At 50.1% G+C, this 20,928-nt stretch overlaps 5 protein-coding genes across 5 annotated transcripts; 2 read left to right on the top strand and 3 right to left on the bottom strand.

The window, feature by feature from the left end:
- Positions 1 to 1,690: 1,690 nt before the first annotated feature.
- On the top strand, positions 1,691 to 3,434 carry POSPLADRAFT_1037240 (hypothetical protein; the record flags this gene model as incomplete). The annotated part of the gene is made up of 7 exons (XM_024477207.1): positions 1,691 to 1,897; positions 1,968 to 2,034; positions 2,093 to 2,427; positions 2,481 to 2,648; positions 2,705 to 3,052; positions 3,115 to 3,285; positions 3,336 to 3,434. The coding sequence occupies 7 exons, from the start codon at positions 1,691 to 1,693 to the stop codon at positions 3,432 to 3,434; spliced, it is 1,395 nt and encodes a 464-aa protein (XP_024333837.1).
- Positions 3,435 to 3,535: 101 nt separating this feature from the next.
- Positions 3,536 to 4,403, bottom strand: POSPLADRAFT_1041838 (hypothetical protein). The gene has a single exon (XM_024477985.1). It carries the CDS (start codon positions 3,965 to 3,967, stop codon positions 3,803 to 3,805), a length of 165 nt encoding a protein of 54 aa, XP_024333838.1. The 5' UTR covers positions 3,968 to 4,403; the 3' UTR covers positions 3,536 to 3,802.
- Positions 4,404 to 4,491: 88 nt separating this feature from the next.
- POSPLADRAFT_1158393 (hypothetical protein) lies at positions 4,492 to 6,687 on the bottom strand (the record flags this gene model as incomplete). The annotated part of the gene is made up of 12 exons (XM_024487316.1): positions 4,492 to 4,582; positions 4,632 to 4,775; positions 4,838 to 4,966; positions 5,021 to 5,102; positions 5,152 to 5,174; positions 5,231 to 5,397; positions 5,503 to 5,637; positions 5,687 to 5,802; positions 5,856 to 6,004; positions 6,051 to 6,242; positions 6,299 to 6,434; positions 6,486 to 6,687. The coding sequence occupies 12 exons, from the start codon at positions 6,685 to 6,687 to the stop codon at positions 4,492 to 4,494; spliced, it is 1,566 nt and encodes a 521-aa protein (XP_024333839.1).
- A 4,487-nt stretch (positions 6,688 to 11,174) lies between these two features.
- On the bottom strand, positions 11,175 to 11,640 carry POSPLADRAFT_1062193 (hypothetical protein; the record flags this gene model as incomplete). Its single annotated transcript, XM_024481485.1, has 2 exons — positions 11,175 to 11,563; positions 11,631 to 11,640. 2 exons carry the CDS (start codon positions 11,638 to 11,640, stop codon positions 11,175 to 11,177), a joined length of 399 nt encoding a protein of 132 aa, XP_024333840.1.
- A 4,304-nt stretch (positions 11,641 to 15,944) lies between these two features.
- Positions 15,945 to 17,447, top strand: POSPLADRAFT_1158195 (hypothetical protein; the record flags this gene model as incomplete). The annotated part of the gene is made up of 4 exons (XM_024487289.1): positions 15,945 to 16,121; positions 16,548 to 16,667; positions 16,714 to 17,001; positions 17,061 to 17,447. 4 exons carry the CDS (start codon positions 15,945 to 15,947, stop codon positions 17,445 to 17,447), a joined length of 972 nt encoding a protein of 323 aa, XP_024333841.1.
- Positions 17,448 to 20,928: the final 3,481 nt, after the last annotated feature.

Here is a 20,928-nt window from a genome sequence, read left to right on the forward strand (position 1 = left end):
TCGTGCTGTTATCCTGTCTTTCAGGGCATTCGTCATGATGCAGAAATCCGACCTGCGCACCTCTTCGACAAACTGCAAGATTAGTGGAGCAATCTGTACCGCAAAGTACTCCAGTGGATACTTCTGTCCTGTTGGATCTATCATCGAGAAGGTGTGGCACCAGTCGGGATAGCCTGGCCACTGTGGGAGGCACGTGAAGCGTATTTCTCGAGAAGACAGGAAAAGAGCTGCATACAGATATTACAAGTTTCCACTGGGAGCGCTTGAACGCTTGGTCGCCACAAGGCTCGAAGTTTCGCTGAGGAACCTCTATGGCTGGCAGTTGTTTCATCTCGCCCGTAAGAGTGTGCAACGATGATTAGCAAGACAAATGGAATGAGAGTGTGTTGCAGATACGATGAGTGTCCTCCCTCGAGTTCGATTGTCGTGTTATGTAGATGTGGCCTGAGTGGCGGCGCCACACAACGCGTGCTTTGTTTGATCGGTTTAGGAAGACGCATGAGCCACGTTTGGTCACGTTCTACTTCATTAGTATCCTCCACCTTGCTACAGCAACTGACTAGGCTAATTGAGCGCACTGCAGCTAGTAACAGAACCTACGCATGTTGATAAAATGCGTGAATGCGACGCGTGATGCTGGTTCAATGCAAGCCACAAGCGCCGCGATAGATGTTTTCACTGGATACCTCGAGATGATTCCATAGTACATGGCCAAAAGGCTAACAAGGGTTTCATATATAGTCGATGTCGGATGAACCTCGATATCACAGTATCAGTCGTATTGGAACTTAATGCTCGCACGGTAGATAGTTACACCTTGAGTCGTACCCTCGCGCGTTTGTACCCCTACCACCACATGCCACCTTGAACGTCTTCTTCTTGTAACCTGTTGTCCGTTTATTTTGACAAGTTAACTCGCGCACACGCCATTCTTCCGTACTGTAAGCTTTCGATTGTGCTTGGCCACACTCAACCACGGGCGGCAAATATGGATATAAGAATGAAAAATCAAGCTCCTCAACTCCCTTGGAAGGGCTCTGTTTCACCTGTGAATCTGTAATGTATCGCATGGAATAGGAATAGGGCAATATCTTCATCATTTTGACTTGAGCGCTCTAAGGAGATAGAAGAAGTCGGGACATGTACTTTTCACTAATGAGGTATTCCGATTACTGGGCTCCAGATTACAGAGGGCGTTACAATAACGATGAATCAACGAGTCCGCAAGCAGAAGAAAAGATCACGGTTGAATTGAAGTATTCGGGCGTATGGATATAGTCTCACCAATACATACCGGGTTGCTATGCTCATTCAACATATGGTTGACCGTTGCATCTTTTTAGAGAAGACTTTCAAGAGCTTGGTGTAGATGGAAGTACCATCTTCAAAGGCGAAATAAGCAAGAAAGCTTCATCGTTCACTCATAGCGACTGACAGAATAAGAGCTGCATAGGATCGACCTCGACCCGGGAATCATGATCGTTTAGGGCTGATACTTAGCGCCCGCGCCCTCGTCCTGCGTCCTGCTTCCATCTCGATATATCCTCTGCTTACAATTCTATCGCACTTGAGTTTTGAAGCGCTGAAGAGGCATACGTCTGATATTGAACCTCGTCTTGAACTTCATGCATGCACGCCATTTGCGTTGTTGCAGCACTCGGTCTGACTCTGTCTCATCGCGCTGAACCCCATGAGTTTGCCTCACAGAATATACGTAATCCATGACGTCCTCGCAACGATTTTCGACATCCTTGAAGACGACAGGGTCTCACTATACTGCTGCTCCCTAGTCTGCCACGAATTTTCAAATGCAGCGTCCCGAGTGTTGTACAGGCGTGTGACGTGGTCGCCCGCTCCCCAGTCTACACTCGATCTGCGCAGGAAAAACGAGTTCGCGGTGAGTTCGATACCTCTACTCAAGCAGTCCCATATAGCTTTCAATACCAATGCATAGTACGGATGTTTAGGATGGTATTCTATATGCCGCCTGCCTGCCCCACAATGCCGATAAGGTGCTCCACCTAGAGATAAGCGGTAAGTTGCTTTGTTATCTATGTGCTGTGATTGTAGTTTGATCTGTAATAATATTGAGGCTGCCTCTCGCCACGTCCTGCGTCGCTCGGTACCTTTGCAACTCACTTACCCACGGCCATACGGCTTTGGCGCAACTTGAACACCATTGTGCTCGCCCCGAAGCAGTACCACAAGGATGTCTTTATTGGTGTTTTCCCCCTTCTGCGTAGCTGCGCATTCTTGCGAAGCTTAACCATAAATGCATCGTGTATCACGGATGATTACGCGCCTGTTGTGGCAACAGTGGAGGACCTAGAGTGTCTCAGCATCTTGAATCCGACTCGTGCAATCCTTCAGCTTTTGCCCGACTGGCTTGGCATCCTGTCAAGAACTCTTCGGCGACTCTCGCTCAGGGTAGGCATTTCCCTATGGCAGACGGGTCTAGATCTCAACTGGCATGCTTACAGGACAACTGCGGATCGGTTACGCCGGGCGTATTGAGGTCTTGTGTACCTCATCTTACCCAGATCCAAGCGTTGGCGCTCGGCCTATCATACTCATTAGGAAATGACGATGTTTTTGCCTTCGTGCAGGGTCTGCCGAACCTCAAGGATCTAGACCTGCGCTACTACCTTGTTAGTCTACTGTGTGCAGGGCCTGACATCAGCTGACGTGCCCCTTTGTGGCGCAGCAATTTCGAACCCCATCCATAGCTCCTCGCTTGCATCATTTGCGCACTCTGGTCGTGCGGCACAATACAGTCGATACAGTCGAGGATGTCGCCTATCTCTGTAAATGGATCCGGCGCATTGTGACTCACGCGCGCCTCGCGGAAATTCGTCTCATCTGCGAGGAAGAGAATAGTGGCGCGAGCGTGAAATTCGATGGTCTCTTGGCACACCTTTCGCAGATACATGCCCAGACCCTCCGCGTTGTCCGTCTGGACGCAGCATTTGTCGGGATGGCTGCCTTACGCGCACTCTGTGCAACGTGTGTGGAGCTGGAGGAACTCGCGGTCGCAATATCGGGTAATGCTGTTGTGAGTGTTACCTACCCCCATGTAGCCCTCCCCATTGAAATCGCGATAATTTCGCACTGTAGACCGAGTTACCCGAGATCCTTTCCTCCTTAGGCGAGCTCCGTACACTTCGCGTGGAAGCGCGTAATGTCGAGCGTGGCCATCGCCTCATGAGTAAAGAGAAGGTTGCCGAATTCATGGTGAGAGGACCACCCCAGCTGCGGCGACTATCTGTCTATGGTAAAATTTGGCAGGTGTGTCACAAACCTAAGCCCCTCACTACGCTTCCTGAAAAGTATTAAAGGGTCGCTGGGTATGTGACGACAAACACGAGACCGCGTTTGTCGCAGAGGAGGCCGAAAAGTGGCAAGTTCGGAGCTGGGAACAGGGTTACAACCCCTGATTTTAGGTTTGCGCTGTCAGGGCGAGGTAATCCATGATAGCGTGTAGATGGTCCCGAGCGTGTTCAAGATACCATCACAGGATAGGAAGCATGGTCTATGTTTTTGCCTGATAGACTTGGGACAGGCGTACGGATCACATCGATTGTGTAGCTTCCTTTCCTGATTCGCAATGCGGCTTCTACAACAGAAGGATGTCAATGTCAGGGTAGCAGATCGCTCGGAACAGTGCAACGCGCTGGAAACGTGCTGGACGACTTACTGATTCAGTGTAGTCAACACTTGCATGGTCCGCTCCCGCTCGAACTTAGTCATGTCTTGCCAATCAACTATTTTGGAGTCTTCACATGCGTGAGCACTTAAGACGGTGTTAAACCGCAACATAGAAGTCACTTACCCCATCGCTGTTCACGACCATATGGCATGGTGCATCGAATTTCAGATCCTGCTTTGCGCTGACGTTGACTTGAGCAACGTCTGCGATGTCACTGGGATCAGGAGAGAGCAGGAGACGCGTGTCGTGGTCGTCGCTCATTTGTTACAGAAATGTTGCAGTCGATGAGGGGACATACAAGGGCATAATAGAGATCTATAACGACCTGCATGCGTGACGGAAAAGAGCGCGAAGAGTGCGGGTGTAGTTTTGTGGACGCTTCGAGTAGATGCGACGCAGCGGTGTATGCACGTGACGACATGACACAAATGCCAAATTCAAGGCAAAGTGATAAATCTGGCGCGAGCTTTCTTCGTCGTTGAAAAAGCCTCTTGTGCCTCAAAACAATATGCACGAGTTATACAAACATTTTGAAAGTGGAAGACTCATCTTTGGATGATTAGCAACATCCCGGGATGCTTACATGCCATATGGGGTCGCACAATTCCCTTTTCTGCCAACCCTCTGAGGTTTTCTGCCATCTCCCCGCAACAATTAGTGCGTAGTAAAAATGGATTGAAAAAACGTTGACACATTGCCTATAACACCGTTGCCATGAATTGTGGGGCCAGCTGCGGCTAACATGCAGTACGGTTCATGGACTATGATAAATAGTCTACACTAGCTTATAATACAATATTAGCACTCGTTTCGAACACAACCGTCTTCACTTGCTCAGATCGCGGTGTGATCCTGCATGTAAATTCTTCCGGGTGACTTCTCGAGATACATAAGCCAGCATCACCGTGACGCATGGAGAACATACCTGACAAATCCTGGGACGAATGAGCCCGTCGGTGGGGCTTGTTTTCCCGCCTCGTCAGTAGCAACAGCGATGTCGAGCGTTGCAACCATGTTGGCAACAGCAATCCACACACTCGTGTCTGCAAAATCCTGACCTGGGCAAACGCTAGGAGAGATTGGAATGTCAGCCCCGCCGTAACACATCGGCGCGTCACATCAGAAGCTCACCGCCTTCCGAACCCAAACACCATGTTGCGTGGATCCCGTGCCTCGGCCGTATAGCGATCCATCTGCTCAAAACGCTCGGGCCTGAACATCTCTGGCTCCGGATAGAAACTATCATTACGTGTCATCCCCCTGTTGGCATTTATTGGCACGTCAATTTGACTCATGATTTGCAAAGCAACTGACCAAATGTTAGGTATGACCATAGATCCTCCCGGGATATCAAATCCTTGATATTGATCATTTGATATGAGTTTGTGAGGAATCCCTGCAGGATAGTTCGATCCGAGTTCACGAAAAATCTAGAATAAACGGACCAAGTGGCACAGGACAGTTCCACCTGCAGGGAAGACTAAGCGCGCGATCATTGACAACGCGAGACACTACATAACGTACCGATACACTTCTTTCACGACGCACTCTAAGTACGGTAAGGATTCCCTGTCTTCAAAATCCGGCAGGCGATCTTGTCCAACGACCCGGTCTACTTCTGCTTGAGCTTTCTTGTATACTTCGGGATAGAGCACCATTGCAAGAACAAAAGTCGAAAGGACAGCACTTGTCTATGATTACTAGAGTTGAGACATACTAGCCTGGAGAGAATTGTGGTCAAACTACCGTATCAGTCGCAGCTTAAGATCCTCGTCAGCATTCTTAGAGTGTCAGACTCTATTTGACTTACCTCCATATAATACACCTGCAGTTCCTTTAATGTCGTCTTCGTCCTCTCTTGTCGGCGCACGTTCACTGAGCACTTCCTCCAGTAATGTCGCCGTGAGACAAGGCGACGCTGTACCGGATTTCTGAGACAAGATGTGTCAGTGACGGATAGCGGAACGGAGGGGTTCCTACCATAGCGTCCTTGACCATCTCATACGGGGTATCTAGCATTTTGCGCACCACATCTCGAATCTCAAATGCGCGTCTCTTGAAGCCTGATCCAGGCATCCATAGAGGAATATGCTTCACTATATAACAAAATAGCGTCAATGGTCCGGAAATGGATGCAACAGTAACTCACGAAGAGGGAAGAAGTCGACTAGCATGACCCCTGCGTTGCCATACTCGACAGTCTCCTTGCCGGCACGCTCCGCCAGGTGTACAAATTTGTCATCCAACGATGTCACCGAATGGCCATACGCAATCTGCATAATCATTGCTGCTGCGAACCTGTGTGTATATGAGGTAATGAGCTAGCTCCGGAAGGAATACTGACCTCTTAATGTGTGATCTGAACAACTCCGGGTTCTGAATGAGTCCAGAAAGAAGTATGTATGCCTCCCTTCGCTGAAGCGGGCGGTAGCTCTCAAGGGAATGTTTGTCTTGGAAGGCGTCCAAGATCCATCGTCGGTGCTTGCGAAACCGGTTCCCGTATGTCATATGTGTGACTACACAGTCCCAACCCATTCTTCGCGAGAGCATAAGTAAGCAGAGTGCCAATGGGACTATGGACATTCAGCTCACAGTTCCGAGAGCAGTACAAAGTCGGGTCTGTAAGAGTATATCGAGCTCTTCTTTCCAAGGAGATCATGTGCGGCCTGCAATGAGTTTATAACAAGGGTTGGTGTTCTGAAAAACCTTGCGAAGACAATGTCGCCTACTAACGTGGTTGAGTGGATGATCTTGAGACGTACATTCTCCAGACACATACCATACTCTGCACCCCATTTCGTGAACTTCTTCTCCTGCGATTGCATAGGCAATTGATGCACGTTGCCTAACAGAGGTACTCTGTTCGGGCCCGGCGGGAGCCGCAGATGTGAATCCGCTTTAAGCCAACGCAAAAACACTGCCAGCGATATAGCGAAGAGAGCAGCGCTGGCACACGCCGCAACATGGAGAGACGAGTTCATGGTGGAGTGGTGGGCGCGGATTGGACCTCATACGGCTTATGAGGGCATAAGAAGACGATCGTCGAAGTACCGGGCGCCAGATACACGCACATGTTCGCAAGCACGGAAGGGCAAGGGGGAGGCATACATAGTTCTGGTTGGTTCCCTGATTCAACTCCGCCGAGTCTATGGGCGTGTAATTGAAGACGCTGGCGGCGAAAGTCTATGCCCGTATGCTGTCACAGGTTGCATGGACGACTGTATCGGGCAACGATCCTATCTTATGCCCGATGCAAAGACAATCGCGATATGTGACAAATGTCGCTTCCCTTTTCACCCGATCAGCGTCTCGAGTATCAACCTGAAATGGAAGGCGGCCGAGGAGCTTCGCAAGGCGGTTTCCATGTTCCTATTGTGTTTGCGACCACGATCTCGGCATTCACTTACCGGACGGGGATTCAATGGATAAATACACCGTAGGTCGAGAGTTTCCAGCTGACAAGTAGAAAATTTTCATGTGGAGGGTAAGTGCGCTGCCCCTCCAACTCTCGCGATGTGGAGTGGCGGCGTTTGGCATGTCATGTGAAGGAGTAGTCACAATGATGGGACCTGGATGCAGGCCTAACGTTATCTTCGACATTTAGATGCTGTGGCATGATGGTCATCGATTGGCGCTGTGACACAGGTCAGTAACAAGTTCATGGAAGTCGGCTCGAGTCTTCATAAACCGAAGTCCTGCCAGAAGACGAAACATGAGCGCCTGATAAGTTAGGTGGAAGAATGCAAGCCAGACGGCACGTCTTTCTTCAGTCACATCAACTTTGAGGGTAAGTGAATATAGGCGCACGATGCGTAAACATTAGCAACTATAGTCACAGCAAAGAAATGGCCGTTTTAAAGGCTGCTCGGAAATGATCACCACGTACGGCAGGTCATCTGCCATATATCGTAGCAACAGCCGCTTGCAGTACCCTTTACCGCTATTCACATCATTGATTATTTGTTGTAAGCAGCCATGGGATATGAGTTATAGTCGAAGTGACGTTTCATACATGAAGTTGAATCTAGATGCCAGACGATGCCCAGATAACTTTCCCACAACCGATCTCACACGTGGCGCTGTGTCCCACTGTGATCAACTCCTATGTGCTGCATGACACGAAACGCGATCTTCTCTCATCCCCCTAATTGACCACATTCAACTGGTAGGCATTTTCATCCTTGCCACGGTCAGGGAATCAATGGTTGAAGCACATAGATAGTACATATTCACTGAACTCGACGAATACTGCGTTGTAGAGTTTGCGCTAGCGAACTACGAAATCTAAATCTAAGTTGGCATATTCCTGAGAAGTAGCGCGAGAACATGTACATACCTCACGCGGGACTGACAATGCCAGGTGGTGCCGGCTGAAGAAGTTCGAAGAAGGTGAGTTTACGACAATTCCCCGTCGGTGCCTTGCTAACCATGTTCCTTATTGTTATTGCCGAGGGAATTTCCGGTTTCTATCGGACACATAGCGATGGCCCATTACGTTTGTGCGGCCTATCTGCCGAGAACCGTACATTTCAATAGAATTGCTCGCGCGAAGTCTTCGACTCACAAGGTGCTATGTCCGTCTCGTATTACTCGCATCCCTCATCAACGCCCCACTACTTCAGTCAAACCAGCTCAACATCAACATCTGACTCTCAAAAGGTCTACGTGAGTCAATCCCACCGCGCGCTTCGAGTCAGGGTCTTCCACTTCCGTGTCATTGATTTTCTCAGAATGGGCATACAAAGACACTTCAATCTGGCTTTGGAGACATTGTCTACAATCCACAAACGTCGCTCGTCGTCGAGGTATGAAGATGATACGTGATAATCCGCTTGTGGCGCCCCTTATTGCCGGACTATCAGACTCCATGTTCCTGTTATTGCGTTCTTCTGGTAAACCCACACCCGATTCTTCTGGAACGTTCGATGTTACATCAGCTTCGAGTATAGATGAAGGATAATCGTCCGTATTACCGTCCAGCTTCATGAGAACAACTAAAATCAGCGCGAACGGAGCATCTCGCTTAAGGTAATTTTTCTATTGCAATACCTGGGATGGCAATGCTTCACAATCTGTCCTCCTGAGAGGTCTCGTGTTCGTCACCGCAGGGTTCAACAGATTGCACGCATGTGAGCTGCAGCAGCGAAGTATGGACCACAGTGCTGCGTTCTAACTCCAAGTGGAAAGACCAAAGGCGTCCTCTATCTAAACGCCTTCCAAGGCCGACCGGGACCCGCTCAGGGAACACGGGACTGATACGCAGTCCTGACTTCCTAGATTTTCCACTTCCGACGCCCGCGCATGTTGCGTTGACAACGGCCAGAGTGCCCAAAGATGCTGGTCAATTTCTTCCTGACACACATAAAACGGCCCTTCGCTACCATTTTTGCTTCAAGGCACGACACATTCACGACTTGTACCTACGTAACCATATGAGTTTCCTGCAACTGCTCATAAAGAGAAGTTCGTGTCCTGGCCTCTATGTTACTCGTTTTGACAAGTGCGTCGCGAAAGCTGTTGGTGAGATCACTTCTATCAAGATGTTGCAATTCTCATGAAGGAGTCCGCGTGTCGGGAGTCCATCATACGCCACGTCTGAATGGAATCCCTGGTACAAGGGGCAACGGAGAATACTGCTACGGCCCTAAATAGCGCTCCAGGTTCCCATGGGCTAAAACCAAAAAGAAAAGGTGCTCATCTTCTGGAAGTCATGCGCCAAACTGAATATGCAATGAGGACATCGTGGGGCATCTTCAGCGCTCATAATGCCAGAAAATGACGTCCAAGCCAGCCAGAAATGCCGCATTACAGTTCCGCAGCGCAGCGCAGCATCCTTGCTATGCAACAAAGCAACGTATCTATTATCTTTTTGACCAACAACTCATCAAATACGATTATAGGTTTGTTGCTGTTGGCTGTAGTGATTTAAGTTGCCGGGGCGGTGCCGTGATAATGCACATTATGACACCACTGCACTCGATTCTGAAGATTAGTAGACTCACCAAGTGACAATATCGGTATGTCCTTCCCGATGAGGTTGTCCGATTCACTGACATTCAACCCGCTGTGTCAGTTTCACATTGTGACGGTGATTCCGAGCCATCCAGTACGAATACGAATAGTGAGCAACCTGCCGCACTACTGCATTCAGCGTTTACTTGTACTTACGTTTGGCTCCCTATTACGTAGCACCGGCGACTGCTATTGAGGCTGTCAGGTATAGCACACTCAAATGACCTACTCTCTGGAGCTTACATATGGTACTGATTTGTACCGTCTAAGCCCTAGCATTTTCATGACACTACAGCAGAGAGAGAGTAGTTTGGCTGTCACTTTGCAGATTGTAAGACGTAAGACAATTCGCGCACACAAACACACGAGAGGAACAAATTGTCAACCTGTGCGTCTGTTTATAAAGGACCGGTGTACATTTCGTTTTACCGCGGTCTAGATAATGGAAGAATCCCGGTGTGCATAATTCTGTCGGAAGCTGGGGCCAATAGTAGGTGTTCGCTCATGCCCAGAAAGGCCTAGACGATTGAGTTTGTGTCACTGGCAACATTTGTCAAGAATAATTCATTGCCGCCTACAAGGACTTGAGTTTGGCTGTCCCATCGCGAGCACAGATGCTGCCCCAACTGCCACTGCAATTCAAAATCCCGGAGGACTGAAGCCCGGCGTGTTCGGCCGCAAGGCCCGAGGTATGTGCAGAGATAATCTGCGGGGGATGTTAGTGACGTCCCGCGAGTCTGGTTGTGCAGCGCCTTGAGGACACGAGCACGGGTTCGTTGCTTGCTCGACTCGTGAGGTACACGAAGGCTCAGAAAACGTCTCTTTGACAGGGAAGCTGTCCTAAATCATAACCATTATATCACTGGAGGCTGGCGGTTATGGGCAATAGTGGTGTCAACTGGAAAGCCAGACAGCAAATGTACTACCGGACTAGCTTGGAGCACCGGGTCTTTGCGCCCAGCGCGAACTGCATGGAGAGCTCTCACAGATGATAGATCGTATTTGTTGATGGTCAGGCTGCCAAGCGCATTCTGACGCTTCGCGGGAATGCGCGCACATGACACAGCGTTATCGCTCCTGGATCGGCGCGACAACGTTGCGCCCCTGACTCGTCCCGGAGACATTTTTAGCCCGGATGATATAGTCACTCACCATGCCCGCACGCTGAATACCGGCGGTTCTCTGACGTGAGCTTCAGTGGATCTGTAGCTCGTGAGTCTTGTCTCATGGTCCTGCATACTGTACCTACACCAACTCCTTGTAAAATGACCGAACGCCGTTAGGTATAGTATGCGAGCTCCGCGTAGGAATTGTCCAGTTTGCAGATGAATTTCATCACCGAGAGCGACCCGACACAGCGCCGTTGACTTCGTTCATATCGACTATCGTGCATATTCGTACATCAAGACCTCCAACGTAAGGACAACTGACGGGCTCAGTAGTATCATCTCATGATCTAGGCCGACTTCTTCCAATTGCCTTTGTAAGACCCGACTATGCCGTCCTCAGCTCCAGAGCCCGGGTAGGTCAGTACTGCGTTCTGGTTGTTGCTATCCCTCAAGATGAGAGTGACGCCGTCCTCCTTAACTGTGAGGTCGAAAAATCCGATCTCGCTGTCCTTGAGGATGGTGATGCAGGTTCCGTAGTACACACCAACACCCTTCCCGCCACTGGAAAAGGGAGCTTTCCCACTATAGTTGTCGAGATTCCATTCCAGAGTGCCGTCGGTGGCAAGAATCCACAATTTGTCGGCACCATCGGAGTTATGGGGGACCGCCTGGGTCCGAACCTTCTGTAGCGCCGCGCTTAGCTGGGTGTCGCTGGCCGGGATCTTGTCGAAGAGATCTTGACAGCCAAGTGAAATCAGCGTCATTATCAGGGCGTCTGTCGGTAGCAACAGAGGACAACGCACTAGGGGCCATTGCGCGTGTCTGACATTGTACTACTCAGCAAACACACCACGCAAACCGAAACAGGGAGCACTCACAGACGTGAAAACTGAATTTGAGGGGCGAGTGAATTGCTTGTGAGGCGAGAATCAGCTTTTTCAAAAACACGGTCGTTAGTGGTGAAACGAGAGTAGAGGGCGAAAAGAAATCTCACCGTTTGCAGGAAGAACTAATCGCTGTTGGGATTTGTTGGTGCTACCGAGACACGGCTTTTATATTCCAACTGGACCAGCGCTCCAGCACAAATGCCGGACTCGGCGTATTCTGTACTCGCAAGGCACCCGTGTGGCGCGCAACATCTGCCGGGTCCTGCTTTACGGTGATATCAAAATCCCGGACAGCGTATAGTATCACCTCACGTACAGGGCCAATAAACTTGTCCTGTAGCATGGGAGGAAGCTAAAATTGGCATGACAGAGAGCAGGAATGTTGGCACCTGGAGTATGGCCTCGCAACCGTCCGCTGAAATTCAAGATCCTATTGTATTCAGAAGCGAATCACGCCATCGGTCGCGAAGAATAAGAACGCCGTTGTCTGAGCGGAGGCATCTACCCCTGATTTACTTGTGGGTTCTTACTGATTTTGCTTGCAAACGTACACGAAGGTCAACTTTCAGCTTCACGACCTGGTGAGCATTGCGACGTATATTTGCGTCATATCCCGGGAATGTCGTCAAATGATCAATTTGGATTGGATGGAATGATCTCACCAGAAAGAACGACGCGCATCCCGCAGGCGTTCCTGAATTGAACAAGTCAAACCGAGATTCGAGTAGCAGCGGCCTCCTCTAGTATTGTAGACGCATTCCGAAGAAAAGATCAGTTGACACGAATCCCTAGAATTGTCGATGATTCTCACCAGCGACTAACGAGACACCAGGTCGTGTTTGATCCATTGACCGGCCTGACACCATAGACGACTAATGGACAGACGTGATCAAGACGTCAAAGCAGAAAGCCATGGCGGCATGCTGTAATTTACCCCTATTGTACAGGTACAGAACATGACATTCGTGTACCGTTCGCCGGAGGTGTGCAATGCACGCTCCATGACGATTGTACTTAATGCGGCCAACGTATGAAGGGTGTGACTTGGAAAATGGTCACACTCGCGTCGCAATATGCAATATATGATATTGAGTCAAACAACCATTACGCGGATATACCTACACACCATCTCAATCGTCATTGACCACGGGACCCATGTCAATGACTTCGAGGTCATAGTTGCGTACGTGCATCAAATCCTGTGCGATAGTCAGAACGGTTGCAATTGCGAGGCAGCGCTTCCTTCACCGGGATGATTGCTTGGTACAGAGGCTATGCGTCCATTCAGAACGTCAACAATGAATTCTCCGGTGATCGTAGCCACCGGTTTACGGAGACGGCCAGATAGCATGAGAAGGGACTAATCACAATGGCCAATGGAAGCGCCGGCCGGCAGTATCTCGCCCGATGGGTCCTATTTCGGAACTGTGCGTGCATCCCAACGCAAAGCTGTCAACGTATGCTATATACCTTTACAATGATGCCGCGGGGATCAGAAGCTAGTGGTCATGGGCTTGATGACTTTGTTATACGAAGCTCGAAATAGCTGCAATAGTGCCGATACGAAGATCAGGGGCGCCAATAGCGATCTGCGTTTCGGACTGTCAAGTGTGGACTCGTTATGTAGAGTGAAAGTCACGAATTGTCCCTTTCCACGCTAGCTGCTGACTGGTCACACGGCCTTTGTTTACTGTATTCCCCGTAGAATGTGTCACGCAGGCACACTGATCTTATGCAGCTATCTAGTCAGGTCCGACAGCACAAGACAAGAACTCCCCACTGTTCGTCGTTCTATGCCAAGCGCAACTAGCGCACTGTGACCAATGAGAGCTGGATACACCATTGAGTTCTAGAAGAGATCTCTCTGCACGCCAGAAAAGCCCGGTTGAACGACGCATTTGCAGTTCTATCACGCGGAAGTAAGAAAGAAATCGCATCTGATATGAATGAGAATGGTGCAAACTTGCCTAATAGATGTTATAAAGGCTGCATACACACGTTCGATGTCGCTAATGGCTTCCCAGCAATTGCGGTACTGGGCGGAAGATCGCGCCATTGGCACACGGACTGCGGGATCAAGACGACAACAGACATTCTAGTTGATGATCATACCACGAAATGACACAGATCGCGCGTCGAGTAGCCTGCGTCGCGGAGACGGGGAGTAATATCTGTGGAGAAAAAGGCTAAACGTAGTCCCTCGTAGTCCCTCCGGTAGGGCATGATATAGACATACCTGTTAAACATAGCCGTGCGCGGTGCGACCGGTCCTTGTCATGCACAGGTTCCGTGGGATGTACATACAAGATGATACAGTCCGTGTAGAGTTTTCCATGCGGCCTGCTGGTCTTCGAAGTGTACGCCTGAATATGTTGAAATTGACAACACGCATTGAAGCACAGGCTCGGAAGACGGGGTCAAAAGTCGGGGACCGTCAATAATTGGTGCCCGAAGGAATAGTACATGGGTTACACAGCCAGGATGCTCTCATAGCGAGAAGGGGACGGTAATTTGAGTATGAGTCTGTATATTGCTGCATGAAAGGTCATATTGAGGTTCTCGAATGATCGCTGAAGACGAGAGAGAGAAAGCTTGTGGAAGCATAAGCTGTTGAAGATGAGTGGTGGAAGGAGGATATATGAAGGAGATTATGACAGAGGAGGAACATCACGCAGGCAACTTGGGAGTCGGGAGTCGACACGTCGGAGAAGGATATTCAGAGCCGGCGCAGGTTCAAGGAATTGTCTCAGGAAAGGAACGTCGGCGATATCGAAGATGCGATCATTCTACGGGAAAGGAGGCGGTTATCCTCATGATACCTCCAAAGGTGCGCCTTACGCCTACCTCGTTTTGATTTAAGCCATGGGTTATAAGACTACTGTGACGGAGATATCAGGAAACTGCTGACTTGGGGTCTGCCGACTATTACCCAAGATGGCACAATACGTCAGTAACCAGGCTCCTGACATCAGCCGTCTGGTGAGTCCACCTTTGTACTCGGGCCTGAGCCGGCCCGAGCCTCAAGCCAGGCCGGATTTTAAAGCCGGGCCGGGACGTGCACAAGCGTGCACATCATTACATTTTCAGTCAGGATGCTGTCAGCATCCTCTCTCGAGCCACCGTTGATACTCTACGCTTCGCGATAGGTCGTGCATGTCGATCTTTCCACTAAACGGCAAACGTGTTCTCACTTGTTGGCACTGGGATTAGAGGCATTCGTCTGTAATCTTGAGGTTATCCCGCCTTGCGATCGGTTTGCACACGAACACACCTTGCGTTGTGTGCATTTTCATTCCTCTTGAAATTATATGACTCCTACTGCACACATCACAAAGCTTCGAATATTGTGGAGCTCGGTACCCCGTCTCAGTCGAGTACGTTGTCAAAGATGTCTGAGGGTTATGGTACGCTCCAGCAACTCTCACTCGAAGCTTCAGTGGCAACCTATGGGTCCAGGTCGTTATCATACCTCTGGTCGGTCTGTGTCCCATCTTGATCAAATGCGTTGTTCTCGGATCCCCTATCATACTCTCAAAATCTTCTCAACTTAAGAAAGGTATAGCTCGAGAGTATCAGGAAGGTTGGCAAGGTTATCTGCTTCCCTTCTGGAACGGCTGGTGCCCGGAATAGTCGTGGAGATCTGAAGCGGCCACTCCAGGCTAATTCAAGCGCAGACAGGAGCCTTGGGACTCGGCGAGATTCACACCTTAGTGCGTGCTGCTAAATATATCCGGCCATCATCGCTGACGAGCGATATGACCGATCACTTCGTCTTTTTGCTTCACTCCTGCCTTGCTGTGTAGTGGAGATGTAGCATGGATACATCCCTGCCACAGCGCACTGGATGTGCGTTTGGATGGCGTCTCCACACTCCAGACCATCACTCCATATATCCTAGCTCACGCGTAAGAGCTAGATACCTACCGCTCGTCTCAGGGTTGGCGTTAGCTCACATGGTGTTTATGCATGCTTCGAGATTGCGCACACAATCAGCTAAGAGCGTCCCAGAGTCCAGGTCATGAGTCAGTTCCGCGTGTCGTGACGTGCTGTACGGGTACAAGGATGTCAGGGCTCTCTATCTTGTTCACGCATGATGCGGCATGTAGCTGAACATCGTGTGCGACCTTCCGCAGGCATTTCCCTCTTCTTTTAGACTTCAATCTCGGGACTCCGCATTTGACTTTGCTTCCTGAGAGATCTGCGTCCGTGCTCGTCAGTACAAAGCAAACAATGGCACATCCAGCGTCTTGGCTGGACATTGCGTCCTGCGTTCAGCCAACGCTCGCATATACGAAAGGCATGTTCATACCGATACCGTGGAAGCGGCCTCACGGCTATGCCCATCAGAAGATATGGAAAGCGCGCGATCCCATTGGGATGCAAACACGCAGCACTCCGATCTCGATGGTGAGTGTTGCTGCGCGGTATACGTTAGGCATGTCTTGTTAACCTCGTGTGCCTACCCTTCGCTCAGCCTGTCCTCGCATGTGCCTTTCACGCGATGGCCTGCTACACCAGATAAGTAGGACGCGAATGCAGGACAGTGCGTGTTGAGATACACGTTTTTGTCTATCATTCCATGATCGCGCACACACTAGCACTAATCCCACATCCATCTCCGAGCGCACGGATTCAAGCAAAGATCGATGTCTGGGACCTGCAGGCGTCTATCGCCAATATATCCCACTGGCGAGATGTTCCTTCTCGTCTCTCGTCCATAGATCCGTCTCTGGCGTGGCTTCGCCGACTATGTCTGCTACGAGAGCCCTCTCATCGTACAGTGCTGTCAAAGAGATAGGTCAAAATAGCTCGGCCTTACTCATACGGCAACAGAATGCACCATCGAGCTTACCGCTCAACACGACACCCCAGAACGGAATCGAAGTTGGTCAATTTCAGGCACAGGCTGAAGAGCAGCATACCTCGGTGCACCAGACTGTAATATCGCCTTTGGTACGTCTACCGCAGACGATGAAACCTCTAAATGCTCATACAAAAGCAGCAGCAGCAGCCTGTTACCAGTGAAAACCACGGTACAATTCCTATCGACCGCGAAGGACGACGAAGCGACCTCGACAACGGTCGCTTATCAGACACTAAAGTGCAGGACGGCACTGAACGTGATAACCTCAAGTCGGTGCTAAACGCCGATAGTGGTCGTACATATGTGAGGTCAGCGGAGAAGGAGGAGCTGACAGGGCGGGCCCGGCGTGCCAAAGAGGTGTGGACATTTGAAGACGAGCGCCTGGAGCGTTGGAAGAACGACATCGCGAATATTCTCCTATTTGTACGTCGTCACACGTTGCTCGTCCGCTGGCCAGTTCTCAATAGCTTCTCAATCTTCAGGCGGGCCTCTTCTCGACAATCCTGACGGCCTACATTGTATCGTTCTACGGATACCAGGAACAAACTGTCGATCCAACCGCACAACCCCTCTCTCTTATTCCGCCAACGAGCATACTCTGGACGATCGCACTCATCCTTAGCTTGTGGTCCAGTGCGACAGCGATTATTGTCGGCCGGTGGCTACATCATCACGTCAATCGTGGCGCATCTCTCGATCGTCAGAGTGTCCGACCATGGTACTTCCGTCATCGCGGACTCAAGACGTGGCACGTGCAGGCCATCATCAACACACTCTCGTTTGTGCTGCAGAGCGCCATGGCTCTTTTCCTAGTCGGCCTTGTTGAGCAGCTGTGGACTATGACACAATCGTCACCGAGGGTGCTTTAATGCAGTAGGCGAAATTTATTGGAAATACAGTCGTTACTTACGATAGTTGATCACATGACTGCGCATGATACTGTTCGTTTGTTCGTTCGTTCGTTCGTTCGTTCGTTCGTTATGTGTTTGCTGGCTACAAATCGGGTCAAACGCCGTTAATTCTATTGTCTTCGGTTGTTATCGGTCTCGATTCCTGACATCAATCTCACCAAGTGGAAGTCAGAGACAGCGATGTACGCACGGTCACATTAGCGTCGGTTTGGAAGTGAGGGCCTCTCGAATTGAGCTGCGGACGGTATGTACACCTTTGCGAGCTCGTGACGTTATATAATCTGTTCCCTGGAGGCCTGCATTCTCGCGTGATAATACAGAGATTGGCGGACCAGATACATCTGTATATTGGATATATAGAGAGCATCAGACATGGACTGGGGCACGACATCCGCAGCACTTGAGATGCTCGATCTATTCTGCGCGAGAGTGTAATTGGGAACCAGATAATACGAGCTCCAAAGAGGAGAGAAGTCTCGGCACATACGACAGTATATACCTGGTACGAAGACTCCCAAGATTCGCTGCCCGGCGCTATTGCGTTCGAGTGACTATTGCAAGGGGCCTGACGCAACAATTTATGTAAGCGGGAGATGGAAACGTATTTAGTTTGCATATGTACATGAGTAACCGTGTGTGAAAACTGAGCTCGAGGGTCGCAGCATACCTCGCCCGACTCAATACAGGCTCGAGTGCTAGTCTAGCATGGGCATCACCAAGGAATAAGGACCCAATACGGCCTAGAAGGAGTCATGGACAAAATATTTTTACATTGTACCTAGTGCTGTTTCACATGTCATATCAGCGACGTTTGTGATGAAACCGTCAGCAGAACACTCGGAAAGAGCAGGGGTTCACGGAGGATCGGGTGTTGACGTTGACATGTTGAAGTCTGTGACCCATGAGCTTGGTAAGCTATGATCCCGCGAGAGGTTTCTAAACATTTGTAGGCATTAGGGTCGCCGGCAGAATGCCACTGACAGCCCGTGGAGAGAAGTTGAGATCCCTTCCCACAGTATTTTACTGATGGTAATCTAGTGCACGGAGTATCTGCCTCAGTGATGGTACTGGTACTACTGGTGCGGTGCGTAGTGGATGCTCGTATGCGCGAGGGTAGAGCGTAAAGCGGTGACGCGGAGTAGAATCCCGATCGCAGTCTCACGAGCGCTTGAAAGGCCCATTGCTTGTCGTCATCGATCACCGCGTCTGCGGGAGCAGGACTGTGGCCTCTGGTTCGCTATTTCTGTTACACAACAAAAATGCTTATGTCTAGCTGCACACGATCTGACACACATACTAGATCGGCTTTTCACTTACTACCGCATTGCATAATATGCGACCAATATATCTACCTCGCTATCCTGGAACCTGAAATTCCCTTCGAGATCCATCCACTCCAGCTTGCAATTCAGACGATCGTCGGCCACGCCTAGGAGTTCATGCAATTTTGTCTGTGATTGCGAATGAGTAGAGTGAGCACGGCGACGAGCGTGGAATAGCAGAACAGTATGGTGTGCCCTTATTCCTTGATTCTCGACAACATTCGCTTATTAGCCGTCTTCATTGGATCCTTGATCGATTGTTTTCATGCAGTAATAACGTACGATTCATTGTCATGAAGTCTGCCGATTCTCTACCTACATCTGTCGCCACTCACAGAGAAGCAGCACGAGAGCCAGCGCGTTCGCTGATATTTACCCGTCCGTGGTCTGAGGATATAACATCTATGTCCTCACATCGAGCTGTACAGATATAGCTGCGTCCTCATAGAGTGATAGAGCATGATGCGCGAAGGTCTGACCAGTGAATACGCATAATAAGGGGACTCGCACATACTGTATAAAGCCTGCGGGGTGCTCTACTATTTTGTGCAACAGCGGACACAAGTAGTTTGAGCTCACTCCGGCGCGAGCTCATTGCATGACAGGATCGCAGGGTCTCCCACTTGGATGCGACCGCACCTTAGTAGAAGGTGAATTACGACAGGCGACCAGCGGTTTCACAGCGGCTGTCCTGGGCGTGAAAACAAGTCGGACCAGGTGCATATACGATGCTTTACTTTGCGCAATGAGCTTCTTACGTCTCTCCACAGGTCAACGACGGGCGCATCATGACGCTGGTGAATGACACCACGTCTCCCATCCAATTTATGTGCGTCATTGCTTGCATAATGGCACCTCGTTTCTGAGCTTCGATCTCTTTGCAGATATCTATCTAGTGTATCCCGCATGCTCTTCGACACCTGTTGGATCCCCCGTTCGCAACCACTCAGAAGCGCAAGGGACGTGGTGGCTGGTTTCTTGCCCGCGCTCTCCTCTCTCTATTTCCCGTATTTCATGTGTGCGTGCTCGACACAGAGCTTCTGATCCGCGAACCCATGACGTCAATCTAGGCAATCCTCGTGCGTTTGTCGGGCAATATCCCTAGCTTCCTTACAAAGATCTTGGAATGACGTCAATCGAATCCCACGTCCTCTGATGAAGCGGCTGCCCTATTACATCCCTGATAAATGGCCATTTCCAATCTTATATGCTCGCCCTACGGGTTCAGTGACGCGCATTATTGACTGCGTCGACATCCGTGGCAGGCAGCATGTACGTCCCGCGTCCAGTCACTTCGCGAGAGCTGACTTATGTCTCTTAGCCCCGCCATCTCTCGTCTTATGGCTCCATGAACAAGCAACGGGTCGTGCTCCGCGAGAGATACGATGTTTGCTATATCAACTAAAGCACCTGCCCTTCCATCCTTCGTGAGTCCACGTCTGAGAGCGCGATGTAAGATTCGCGTCTTCCTATGAAGTGAGCAACGATTCCAGCTCTGGGGACCACTGCTTAATTGCAGGGCCTCTTGACAGCAAGCAGCGTTACCCAGCGTCCTCATCGTCATGTATTATCTCAGAGCCTCAGATCGTCTATCACGCCGACCCCAAATCTTCCTCTGCCGAACAACTGGCGTGTGCGTTGCCGATGGATGATGACACGTTGACACAGCCCACTGTTCAATGTGCGAGCTGCTATACAGACAGTGTCGCGAATAATCATTGCGTCATTCAGAGACCAAGGCAGTGCTTGCGCGTGTCTTCCAATAAGTTATCGATGTACTCTGATAGCAAGTGCTCTTTTCGGTTGCAATGAACATCATGCAGACCGTTGGACTGATGGGTTCCGGAATTTTGAATCAGCACATCCGGGGATGCATGACTGCGTCGCTGGGCGGTTATCTGCGTTGTCCGATGTGCTGGATCGCATTAGAATGGTCATCGTGCCTTGTATCATCCAGGGCAAGAGGACGCTTATCGCGCACACAGTGTAAAGCACAGAATCGATGCCTCGTGCTCCCTGCATGGCCTCCATGTCTCTGAGAGAGGAATGTACGCCGTCTTTCACCCTTTTCTCCCCTCCTGCTCATCTAACCACCCTCGTACCTTGATCGGTCCTCG

This window comes from Postia placenta, assembly GCF_002117355.1.
Source record: "Postia placenta MAD-698-R-SB12 unplaced genomic scaffold POSPLAscaffold_20, whole genome shotgun sequence".
Classification (NCBI taxonomy): Eukaryota; Fungi; Basidiomycota; class Agaricomycetes; order Polyporales; family Adustoporiaceae; genus Rhodonia; species Rhodonia placenta.

What these genes read in the sequence shown, in the direction of transcription:
- POSPLADRAFT_1041838 (XM_024477985.1), bottom strand. Translation starts at nt 3,967, where the DNA reads ATGAGCGACGACCACGACACGCGTCTCCTGCTCTCTCCTGATCCCAGT.